General features: G+C 44.6%; 1 protein-coding gene across 2 annotated transcripts in view; it reads left to right on the top strand.

Annotated features, from left to right (window-relative positions):
• The first annotated feature begins 1,000 nt into the window (after positions 1-1,000).
• SMYD3 (SET and MYND domain containing 3) overlaps positions 1,001-12,601 on the top strand; it is a 713,184-nt gene continuing 701,583 nt past the window's right edge. For both annotated transcript variants that reach the window (XM_044915966.1, XM_044915965.1), the window contains exon 1: positions 1,001-1,226. In XM_044915966.1, coding sequence (XP_044771901.1) covers positions 1,063-1,226 — 164 coding nt within the window. In that variant the 5' untranslated portion in view covers positions 1,001-1,062. The remainder of the gene's footprint in view (positions 1,227-12,601) is intronic.

The following is a 12,601-nucleotide window of genomic DNA, read 5'->3' as shown; positions in this document are numbered from 1 at the left end:
CTCCCCACTGAGCAGGGAGTCTGATGCAGGACTCGATCCCAGGACTCCAGGATCATGACCTGAGCCGAAGCCAGTCGCTTAACCAACTGAGCTACCCAGGCGCCCTATAGAATATTGTTTTTATTCTGAAGAACTACATGGGATGGAGTTTTGGAATGTTGTTTAAGTCTGTAGCCTACACCAAGAACGAATTTTTGAGACATCTTTAGTGCAAAAAAACATGATTTTATTAAAGCACAGGGATGGGACCTGTGGGCAGAAAGAGCTGCTGCACTGGGCTTGTGAGAAATGTCTGATTGTATACTTGGGAATTAGGGGAGGTAAGAAAAAGGGAGGTGTCTAAAAGGACTTTTCACAAGCTAAAGACCCTCAGGACACTGGAGGCCTTGCTATTGTCAAGGTTGCTTTTTCGTCTAGCAAGGCATTAACATGAAGACAGTTGGGAGCTTGCTGGAGGAATGTCACACACGTCCCACACAGGAGTGGGGCGGGGGCGGTGTTGCAGGGTGTCAGTCTGTGCTTTGTCCTCAGCTTTCTGCTCCCTCATCACATGTGACAGTATTTAATTATGAAATGAGTTATGAGATTTCATGATGTCTGCAGCTTACTTTTAAATGATTCAACAACACAACTTACTTTCAAGGGGTTCAACAACAATACCTACATACCAGCGCAGAGAAAATGAGCAGAAATGGCGAAATGCTAAAAACCGTCTGCTCTTGGAGTAGGGTATACAGGTATTCACCGCCCTGTTCTCTCACCTCTCCACATACAAACGATCACAAGTGTACGCTGGGGCAGTGTATCTAACACAGCCACTCCTCGCGGAGCGGCTCGAGCACCGGTGGTGGCCAGCCCCGGGTCGGAGGCACTGCAGGGTTCCGTGCGCCGCTCGGACCCGCCTCGCCGCCGGACCCCGTCTGGGCATGCTCAGAAGCCCCGCGCACCTGCCCCGCCCCTCAGGCGTGCGCGTGCGCGCAAGGCGCAGGCGCGCAGCTCCCGGTGGCACTCGAGACACCAGCTGCAGGACGCGGCGGACCGCTGAGGTGCGGACCTGGGCTGATGGAGCCGCCGAAGGTGGAAAAGTTCAGCACCGCCAATAGGGGAAACGGGCTGCGCGCCTTGGCGCAGCTGCGCCCAGGAGAGCTGCTCTTCCGCTCGGATCCCTTGGCGTACACGGTGTGCAAGGGGAGTCGTGGCGTCGTCTGCGACCGCTGCCTCCTAGGGTACGTGCGGAGAGCCCTCGCCCACCCGAGTCCCGGGCGGCGCGGGGTCGGAGCGCGGGGGATGTCGTTGGGCCGCCCGCCGCGGGACTCCGCGCGGCCTTGGGTGCGCACGTTTGGGGGCGCTGCCCGGGTACCCAGCCCCGCAGCGCGGTTCCCGGGGCGCGTCGCGGCTGGCAGGGGGCTGGGTGCCGGGGGTTGGGGGCGTCCCAGGCTCAGGCCCCGCCGCTCCGTCGGGCCGAGCTGGGCCCGCTAGAACCCCCGCCCGTCCCCCCGGGCTGCCGTAGGAATGGGAGGGAGCCCGTGGGGCAGAGCTAAGGGGCAGCGTTGTGCTGCGGGTAGTTTTACCGGGGAACAAAAAGTCTGTGTCCCGGGCGGCACACTTCATCGGTGCGGCCCTGGAAGTGACAACTGGCTGGGGTTGGGGAGGGGGGAACGCAGAGATGTGTGCAAACAGGGCTTGGTACTCAGGCCCCGCCAGGAGAGGACCTGGCTGGCGGGAGGCGGAAGAATGTCGGTGTTTACGGAACACTTTCCAGGGTCCAGGTTGTGTTCTGCCTGGAGCTACGAAGATGAACGGGGCATCCTTAAGAATCCTTATGGAGCATATCAATGAGAGCGAGAATTAATTACAGCGAATCAGAAGGGCTGAAATAGAGATGCAGTACAGTGCTATGGGAGCATAAGTTACTGAGGTTCCGTGATGTGCTTTGCATTTAATGGCTGTGCAGGCAAGTCTAAGTCTTAACCACCTATTGGGATGCGAGAATTCACATGAAAGTGTTTCATAAGCTTGGAAGCACTGGGCCAATGTAAAGTGCTATGTTAAAGCAATTTATGGAAATATGTAATATATATGCAGTCATAGGAATTGTAGTCAAGCAACTAATGTTACTGAGCTCCTGTTATCTGCCAAAGAGGAGAGCTCTGTTTGAGATGGGTGGGATGATTTTTTTTTTTTTTTCCAGGACTGCCCTTCTTCTCTTAGCCTGGGATTGGGTGGATGGAGGTGAGGAAGTAGTTGCAGAATTCAAATCGGTAGCTTGACCATTAATCTTAACCAATTCCCTATTTGATTCGTAATTGAGGACTTTATTTAACTTTGTATTTTAAAGTTACTATACAATAATAGTTGTATCTGTAGCTTCCTGATGTTATCATAACAGCAACAACAAAAAATTAGTTGAGAGAGCCTTTGAAGTTTTTGTAAACTTCAGAATTGAAAAAGTTTTGGAACAGTTAATTCCTTTCAAGACTCAACTATTTGCTGAGGCCCCCACATTGAAATTTATAGATCTTTGATTCTTATTCAAATTAGAGACCTGGGCTCTTCATGCTGTTAAATCATCTAGGGGTGTATCTTGAGTTTGAAAGTGGAGAACTTGCTATCCTATAATATTAGTTGATGAAGAGAGAAGGTGTGGTTCGTCTTCCAGATGAAATCAGACTGGCAAAGTTATTTAGTAGTTGGGATGGAAAAGTTTTGGGATTAATACATGATGACAAATTATTCACTGAATTTTCAGAGCTGAACTTGAGTCATGTGACACACAGAATTGTCTGTTTTCCAAAGTAGACTACACAGACCCAGCCGTTCATGGGTGAGATGCTTCTTCCTTTACCGTACTATTTCATTACTGTTGGCTATCACTCATATATCTTATTAGCAAGAGATTACTTGTTAGTATTGCTTTAAGCACAAAAGGAATTTCATCCAAGAGCATTGGGGAGATCTTAGCATTGCTCTCAGGTCTGGAGGAACCCCAGTTGTGAAAGTGGGCAGGAACCAAGGAGAGTTCCATAGTCAGAATTACACTTCAGAAGTAGTTGGGGTTGGTACCTGGGGAGTACATCACTTGTGATGCTGCCTGATAGTGCTCGCTGCTCCCACATGTATTACCAGCACCATGATCCTGGGCCCCGCTGCCGCTACTCTTGCCACTGCTGTTGGGAAACGGGGTATTGCTGGAAAGCTGCTTTCTCATCCATGCTTCTTTGTGGAATTAGCTTCTGATTCAAAAGTCCTTAGTGGTATCTTGGAGTGGCTGAGATTAGGTCACTGCCTGAATCCTAACTGCAAGGGAATTTGAGAAGGTGACTGTTAGGACTTCTTGGCTTTTAGGAAAGGAGGCAGGCTCTGTTCCCACCAGTATTCATAATAGTGGGGAAATTAGCAAACATAAAATAAGAAAAGGGATATCAGTAAATGCCAAGCATCCAAACAAAAACAAAAGGAGTTTTTCATAGTGACATGCACTCAGTAGTGCTTTACACAAAAAACACATTTACACTTATTTACTTCGGATTGCTAGGATATAGCTGATTTGTGCTGTGGTAGTAGGTGCTCTGTTGAACACTTGCACTTCAGTGGTTGTAGTATTTCTGCAGTGCCTTGTTGGGAATCAGTACAGTCTGAAAACAGTGTTAGAGAAATCAAACTTTGGTGTGTTGTTTCATGCAGTTTTCTACCACAATTTGAATGACCATCATTGGGATAAAGTTTCTGTGTTCTTTATCACCTTATAAGTAAAATTTGTTCATCATCAATTGTGAATTCCTCGAGAGTAGGTATTACATCTTTCAATTTTTGTAGCCCCAGTGCCTGACACATAGTAAGCTTTTAGTTTGTGTTAAGAACATCTGGCTGAATTTTCCTCTAGCTGTTCTTGCCTTTCTGCTGTCTTCCACTTGAATTAAATGGAATGAAAATATTCCTTTGTAACAGTAACAGGGGGGTGGCAACATAAAATAATAGACTTATTATAATTTATTACTTCATTCTACCTGATTTTCTTTGGTCTTGGGCTATTTGAAAAGTGCTTTAGTTCTTGCATATTTGTTTTTATTAATAGAAAAACTTGAATCTGCTTCATGGCTTCCTTTTTTCCTCTCAGTAAGGAAGGGTTTTTCATCTTGTGAGTAGAAAAAATGAAGTATGTAAATTGGGGAAAGATTAAATGATACAAAGTTGTGACCTGAAATAATTTATATCATCCTTTTTCTGCAGTTGCTCACCTCTTTAATTTGACAGACCTGGAAAAGATTGACAAATGGGTTACTTGTGTTTTCTGTTTTGGTAAATGCAGCATATAAAATTCCATTGTAATTATTGTTTGTAGGTCTCCCCACTTTAGTGACCTAGTTCTCTAACCTTATATCCTTGGAGCCTAGCACACAGGAGATGTTGACTGTTGAAGTTGTGAAGGGATAGTCTTTAAGGAAATTGTAAGTCACCATATGTTTGTTTTTGTTTTCTAAAGTTCCAAGCTGCCTGTAGTTCCCATATCAAGAGTTTTCTCTGACATACGCTAATGATCGTTTCTTCTATGGGGTAAAGAGGATATGATATCTCTTCCTTCATTGAGGCTGAGCTTGAGGCTTAGTGCCTCCCAAGAGGAAGGAGGATGAATTGCAAATGGAAAGTCCATCTTTTCCAGCCCTGAGAAAGCCCTGGTGAATTATGGGAAGAAAGGGGAGAGAGGTAGGGAAAACAGTGTGAGAAATACATGTTTTTTGGGTTTTTTTGAAAAATCTTTTTTTTTTTAAAGTAATCTCTACACCCAATGTGGGGCTAGAACTCAAAACCTTGAGATCAAGAGTTACATACCCCACTGACTAAGCCAGCCAGGTGCCCCTGAAATACATGTTTTGAGCTTCCTTGTCTGGCCCAAGTTCTAGAGTTGGGGTGAGTGTGTTAAATAGGTTGAGGGGAGGGTCAAAAGTAGAAGGTCTTTGGCTGTGCTCCGTCTTTGGAACCTCGAGAGGGGGTAGCTGTGCGGGTTGTTGCTCTGCCAACATGGGGATATAGTACAGCAGTGGTAGAAGGAAGTAGCTAGACAGATGAGCCTGTGGTAGCAGGGGGTCTGAAATGCTCTCCTACCACTGGGAGGGCTGCAGAGGAGCTGAGGGACCTGGTGGCCCAGCAGGCATCGTACAACTCCAGACTGAAGGTCGGGATCATGGATACAGCGCTGGGAGTGGGCATGACATCCCACAGGTGAGGTGGCACCAGTCCAGCCGTGGGACATGATCGCCTCTTTGCCCCAGAGGTCAGTGAAGATCCATGGAGACACCAAGATCCTAGGTCTTCTTGCCACCGTAAGGATATCCCTTAAGTCCCATCTGGAGAAAAATTTACCTGAAAGCATCTATTTAAACCAACTCTGGTAAGGAATTAAACTTAATGTCTGAATATTAACTGGAAGAGACTGAGATATTATTTGGCAAATTTTAAATTTCTGGCTATTTCCTAGGGTGAGTGTTCATGAGGAAGATTAGACTAATTATAGAAAAAACAGCCCCCATGTCCATGAGACAGATTTGATCAGTTAATAGAAAATAAAGCAGCTACATTTGAGTTACGTGTGGGTAGATACGACCAGGCAATAAAGGGCAAAAAAAGAACATTGTGTTTGGTGAGGTGATGTTAATCCATCTTGGCGAAGGGCTGAACCTGGGTGGAGGCAGGAAGGAACACCTTCATATACTGAGGTAAGAAGAAGAGTGCCAGAGAAGCGGCAGCGATTGAACGGTTTGAGGACAGCTGGGGAAGTGGTTGCTGAGTAACTCAGTCTTAGAGAAGAGAAGGTTTGAAATACTCTTCTAGAAGAGTGAATTACCTAGTGGAATATAGTAGCATAGCTGGGAAGTGCTGAGGGTCCACTTAAAACTTGTGTTCATTTATTTAGAGTGAGAACAGTTAGCCTGGGAGTGCTTTTTTCTCTCTCCATGGTCAGCTACTTGACTATGAAATTTGGGTTTATCTAGGATTGCCAGGTTAGTTTAATGGATGGAGAGTGGGAAAAGGAAATGGAAGTTTTAGGCAAGGGAGGTAATCAGGCACCATGATTTTGTTTGTTTGTTTGTTTATTTTTATTAACATATAATGTATTCTTTGTTTTAGGGGTACAGGTCTGTGATTCATCAGTCTTACACAATTCACAGTGCTCACCATAGCACATACCCTCCCAATATCCATCACCCAGCCACCCCATCCCTCCCACCCCCCTCCACTCCAGCAACCCTCGGTTTGTTTCCTGAGATTAAGAGTCGCTTATGGTTTGTCTCCCTCTCCCATTTCGTCTTGTTTCATTTTTCCCTCCCTTCCCCTATGATCCTCTGTCTTGTTTCTCAAATTCCTCATATCAGTGAGATCATATGATACTTGTCTTTCTCTGATTGGCTTATTTTGCTTAGCGTAATACCCTCTAGTTCCATCCATGTCGGTGCAAATGGCAAGATTTTTGATGGCTGCATAATATTCCATTGTATATATATACACCACATCTTCTTTATCCATTCATCTGTTGATGCACATCTAGGCTCTTTCCGTAGTTTGGCTTTTGTAGACATTGCTGCTATAAACATTGGGGAGGCACCATGATTTTTAAGCTAGGGACTGAGGCTATAAGGAGGGTAGGGTGATGGGCAGTGGAATGTGATGGAATCGGTGGATTGGGAGACATGGTGTGGTTAAGGAAAAGGTAGAGTGGTCAGAATGGCATGACTTGATGTGTGTATACACACACACACACACATACACATGCTTTAGAAGTAGTGTGTGTTGGAACAAGAGGGTTTAAGGTTTAAGTTATGGCAGAAAGTGCCTGAGATAGGGAAGATTGTTAAAATGATCAGGAAGCAGAGGCTGAGGTCTTAGATGAATTTTTTTCTTTCTTTTTTTGTTTTTTTATGAGAGAGAGAGAGTGCATGTGTGAGCAGGGTGGGAGAGAATCCCAAGCAGGCTACATGCCCACCATAGGGCCCCAACTCGGGGCTCCATCTCACGAACCTGAGATCATGATTGGAGTCTAAGATCGAGTTGGATGCTTAACCGAATGAGCCACCCAGGTTCTCCCCCCGCCCCCAGCTTTTTTTTAAGATAAATTTTCTAAGTAAGGGAAGTTCCTAAGAATGTTAAGCATTGGAATGAATTGTTTCAACAAAGGCAAAATTCTCACATTGACTTCCTAAGCCAGGATTTAAGAGTCTGGTAGAAAGAGCCAAGTGGAGACAGAGAGGCACTCACCTCTGTTTAAATAATGGGTGAAAGGCATTCTTTTTTTTTATTTTTTATTTTAAAGATTTTATTTTTATTTATTTGACAAAGAGAGAGAAAGAGACAACGAGGGAGGGAACACAAACGGGGAGTGGAGGAGGGAGAAGCAGGCTTCCCGCCGAGCGGGGAGCCTGATGCGGGGCTCGATCCCAGGACCCTGGGATCATGACCTGAGCCGAAGGCAGACGCTCAACGACTGAGCCACCCAGGCACCCCAGGATGAAAGGCATTCTGTGGGTTTACAGCTGATTTGGTGAAATAGGTCAGTACCAGGTGCTGGCGAACTGCTGTCGTGTTACAGACTGTCCTTGGGGAGGTGGGGGGTGGATTGTGAAGGCCCTCAAAGAGTAGAACCTTGAGAGATGGCTTGAAGTCAGGATTTGTAGATTCCTGGGCACTGGCTAAAGGATTCACCTGAGGGTCAAGGAAGGATTGATAATAAGGTGGGTTTGGAAAGGACTCTGGATATGACTTCCATTTTTCTTTTTAAGTGGGAGTTATAATTCCTGTTTCTTTTGCTTCTTCCTTTTATTCTATAAGGAGGTTTGGGAAGGGTCTGTATGGCAGAGCCCTGAGCCTGAAAACATTTGGTCCATGTGAATGCCACAGCAGAGGACGTTCTTAATGAGACAGGATGACCTGCTTTGTGGATAGCAGTAAGTTGTTCTCCTTCTTCAGACAGCCTGGTGATTGTTCAGAGGGCTCGAGAACAGAGCAACTGTGGGGAAGGGGTGGAGATTGGTTCCTGGAACTCAACAGTACAGTTGGCCTCACCATGGCCATGTGGCTTCTACTGGTACAGAGTGCCTGGTTTGCCACCAGTAGAGAGGGATCCTGAGTTCCCCCCCCAGATGGCAACACATCTTTGGGACCAGCTGGGCAACTGATGTCAGGTTTTTATTGTAGACCCTTTTGTCATGGGGAGGGATCACTGATTTGTTCTTACTGGAACTTTTCTTGCCCTTTGATTTGCCTTCTCTACTTGTCCTGCCATCTCTGAGACCTACTGACGGGCTTCTGTAGACCATATATGGTTGCCTCACAGGAGAATTGAAGCAATGGGCTAAAACTTGTGGTTTGACTGCTATTGACATACGCTGTCATTTGAGACAACTGATAACTTAGAGCCGTGTTTCTTTTTTAAAGATTTTATTTATTTATTTGACATAGAGAGAGGGAGAACAAGTAGGCAGAGAGGCAGGCAGAGGGAGAGGGAGAAGCAGGCTCCCTGCTGAGCAGGGAGCCCAATGTGGGACTCGATCCCAGCACCCTCGGATCATGACCTGAGCCGAAGCCAGCCGCTTAACTGGCTGAGCCACCCAGGCGCCCCAGAGCCGTGTTTCTCAAACTTTTCAGTCTTAGAACCCTTTTACACTCTTAAAAATTGAGAAGGATTTCATAGGAGTTATTTAGGAAAAAAAAAGTTATTTAGGACTCTGATTAGGTTTTACTCTGGATAGGTTTTACTTATATGGCTGTCTCTATTGATTATATTGTATAAAAAATTAAAATTGATATGTTTTGAAAATATGTATTTAAACATAATTATTACATTTTAGCAAAGTTTTTAGTGAAACTATTTTCTGAAACAAAAGAACACTTAGAGAAGTTGCTTGTTTTACATTTTTGCGTATCTCTTTAATGTCTGGCTTAATAGAAGACCTTTGGATTCTTTTTTTTTTTTTTTTTAAAGATTTTATTTATTTATTTCAGAGAGAGAGAATGAGAGAGAGCACATGAGAGGGGGGAGGGGCAGAGGGAGAAGCAGACTCCCCGCCGAGCAGGGAGCCCGATGCGGGACTCGATCCTGGGACTCCAGGATCATGACCTGAGCCGAAGGCAGTCGCCTAACCAACTGAGCCACCCAGGCGCCCAAGACCTTTGGATTCTTATAACTGCTTCTGCATTTAGTATATTGCAAAATGTCATATAGCCTCTAGAAAACTCCACTGTACTACACTCATGAGAGAATGAGAATAAAAAAAGCAGAAAAGGTGTTACTATTATTAAGAAAATAGTTTTGACTTCATGGGTCTCCTGAAAGAGCTTTGGGGATTTCAGTGGTTCCTGGACCATATTTTGAGAACCATTGTTAGAAAACACTGGACATGTCTTTTTTTTTAAGATTTTATTTATTTATTTGAGAGAGAATGAGAGCACAAGCAGGGGAAGTGGCAGGCAGAGGGAGAGGGAGAAGCAGGCTTTCTGACGAGCCGGGAGCCCGATGCGGGCTCAATCCCAGGACCCTGGGATCATGACCTGAGCAGAAGGCAGATATTTAACTGACTGAGCCACCCAGCCACCCCTGGACATGTTTTTTGTATCATTTTGAGAGGCTGAAGTTTGTTCCTAGGATATGTTGTGAACCAGTGAACCAATTTTGGTTCTGGTTTTCTCATAAGTCATATTGGGATCAGGAACCAAGGTATGGACTTAGTGCCGCCTAGTTAGGATGACTTAGTCAATTTTTGCTTCCCATCTTCTAACTCTAGGCTGGTTCTGGTTGTTTATGAGATGGTTCGCCTGTATCGGATGTGGCCAATACGGGATGGTGATTAGCTAGCTTACATTTACTTGTCACCACAATATATGATGACTGAATATTATTATTCAGTAGCTAATATTTATTATCACTTAGCAATATCAGGCATGATTTTAAGTGCTTTACTTTTATTACTTCACTTAATTCTCATAACAACCTGAAGAAAGTGTCTGTTATGTTTCTTATAAACAAATACAGAACATTCATACACTTGTAGGAGTGCAATTTGATAGGACCTGTCAACTGAGCACTATGTTTTCTCGACCCTACTTGTGGAATTCTGACAAAATTACAAACAACAGTGGCTGTATAAGGATACTTAGTATAGCAGTTTGATAATTAAAAAGGGAGAGAGAATTTTAATGTCCATTAATAGGGGACTGGTTAAGTTATGATGTAGCCATATTATAGAATACTGTCCAGCTGTTCAGATGGAACCATTTTTACAGATTTGGATGGCTGTCCATGACACATTGCTGGGTGAATAAAGTTGTGGAGCAATGTATATATTTTAAATAAATGTGTGTGTGTGTGTGTGTGTACTTGTGTGTATAGAAAAAGTTTGGAAGAACACCCCAGAATTCTGATATGATTACTTCTGGAGAATGGGACTTGGAGGCGGGAGGGAAGATATTCCTTTGTACCTTTTATGTTTTGTATTTTTTCCTCCAATCAAGCGTGTATCCTTTTTTGTAATTAGAAATTTAAATAAACTTTGAGAAAGTCTTAGACTTTGTTTCATTTGAAATTGTATGAAATGGTGTGTGCTGCTTGGGATGAAGGTGCCTTAGAAATGCTTGCCAGTGGGGCGCCTGGGTGGCTCAGTCATTAAGCATCTGCCTTCGGCTCTGGTCATGATCCCAGGGTCCTGGGATCAAGCCCTGCATCGGGCTCCCTGCTCCGTGGAAAGCCTGCTTCTCCCTCTCCCACTCCCCCTGCTTGTGTTCCCTCTCTCGCTGTGTCTCTGTCACATAAATAAATAAAATCTTTTTTTTTTTTAAAGATTTTATTTGAGAGAGAGAGAATACATGAGAGGGGATAGGGTCAGAGGGCGAAGCAGACTCCCTGCCGAGCAGGGAGCCTGATGCGGGACTCGATCCAGGGACTCCAGGATCATGACCTGAGCCAAAGGCAGTTGCTTAACCAACTGAGCCACCCAGGCGCCCAAATAAATAAAATCTTAAAAAATAAAAAAAAAAAAAAAAGGAAATGCTTGCCAGCTTAGGTCCACTTTTTTTTTTTTTTAATTGTCAGTTGATTAGACTAAGAGTGAACCTCTTGATAGAAAGTTAGTTCATTGGCTGGCCAGTGGCTTTAGAATTTGAACTGAGAGAAGTAGAACTGTTCATAGTCCTCATGATAGTCTGCCTCTGCTTGAGCCTGGTATTTAACTTTTCCTTGGTATTCCTGAGACATCTCAGTATCCATTAATAACCTGTATTCGTTTTCCCCCGTGAGCACACAAGATGACTCCATTTCTCAGCCTCCTTGCAGTTTGGGGCCCTGTGACTCATTTTTGGCCAATGGAGTGTGGGCTGAAGGTTATACAAACCATTTCTGGGTCTGCCATGAAACATCCTGTGCATTCTTCCTGTTCTCTCTTCCTTGCCTTGAAGACTGTGGAGGCCATGAGTGGAGTTGGAGAAACAAGCATGAGTCATGTCATGGAGGATAGCTCTGGGGAATTGCATTTCGTGCATCAGAGTTAGTGGGAGCTAGAGATAAACCTCTGTTGAGTTAAGTCACTTAGAGCAGCCCTTCTTGAACTTTAATGTGCAAATAAATCACTCAAAGGTTTTGTTCAGGTGTAGATTGTGATTCAGTAAGGTCTGGGTTGGGTGTGAGATTCTGCATTTCTAACAAGCTAAAGCCGTTGGTTTGCTGATCACACATGAGTAGCAAAGACTTAAGAAAGGGGTAAATTAAATGACATATAGGGGTGTCTGGGTGGCTCAATTGGTTAAGCAACTGCCTTCGGCTCAGGTCATGATTCCAGGGTTCTGGGATCGGGCCCCGATTCAGGCTTCTTGCTCAGCAGGGAGTCTGCTTCTTCCTCCCCCTCTGCCTGTTGCTCCCCCTGCTTGTGCTCTCTCTCTCTCAAATAAAAATAAAATCTTTTAAAAAAAATAAATGACATATAGCCTACTGTAAGTACTCAGTAAAAGCACTTATCAAATGGATATTATATCGTCCTGAAATAGCACTGAACATGACAAAAAGGAACTAGGGACTCTACATTAATAATCAAGTGTTAAATTATTCCTAAGTACATGTATACTCTTTCATGTATCATGGACTGTAGTTTAGTATTATATGTGCAGAAAGTACATGAAATCAGAACCTGAAGTTATTTTTATTTTTTATTTATTTTTTTAAGATTTTATTTATTTGAGAGAGAGAGAATGAGAGAGAGCACGAGAGGGGGGAGGGCCAGAGGGAGAAGCACACTCCCCACTGAGCAGGGAGCCCGATGGGGGACTCGATCCTGGGACTCCGGGATCATGACCTGAGCCAAAGGCAGTCGCTTAACCAACTGAGCCACCCAGGCGCTCCTATTTTTATTTTTTAAATACTTTATTTATTCATTGAGAGAAAGCAGAGAGCACAGGTCGGGAGAGGGACAGAGGGAGAAGGAGAAGAGACTCCCTGCTGAGCAGGGAGCCTGATGCGGGACTTGATCCCAGCACCCCGAGATCATGACCTGAGCTGAAGGCAGAAGCTTTACCAACTGAGCCACCCAGGCGCCGCAGAATCTGGAGTTATTTTTAAGATCATTTT

The sequence above is a fragment of the Neomonachus schauinslandi genome, chromosome 6 (assembly GCF_002201575.2).
Source record: "Neomonachus schauinslandi chromosome 6, ASM220157v2, whole genome shotgun sequence".
NCBI classification, from domain to species: Eukaryota; Metazoa; Chordata; class Mammalia; order Carnivora; family Phocidae; genus Neomonachus; species Neomonachus schauinslandi.
Note: the sequence above shows the minus strand (reverse complement) of the source record. Positions and strands in the feature narration are given on the sequence as shown.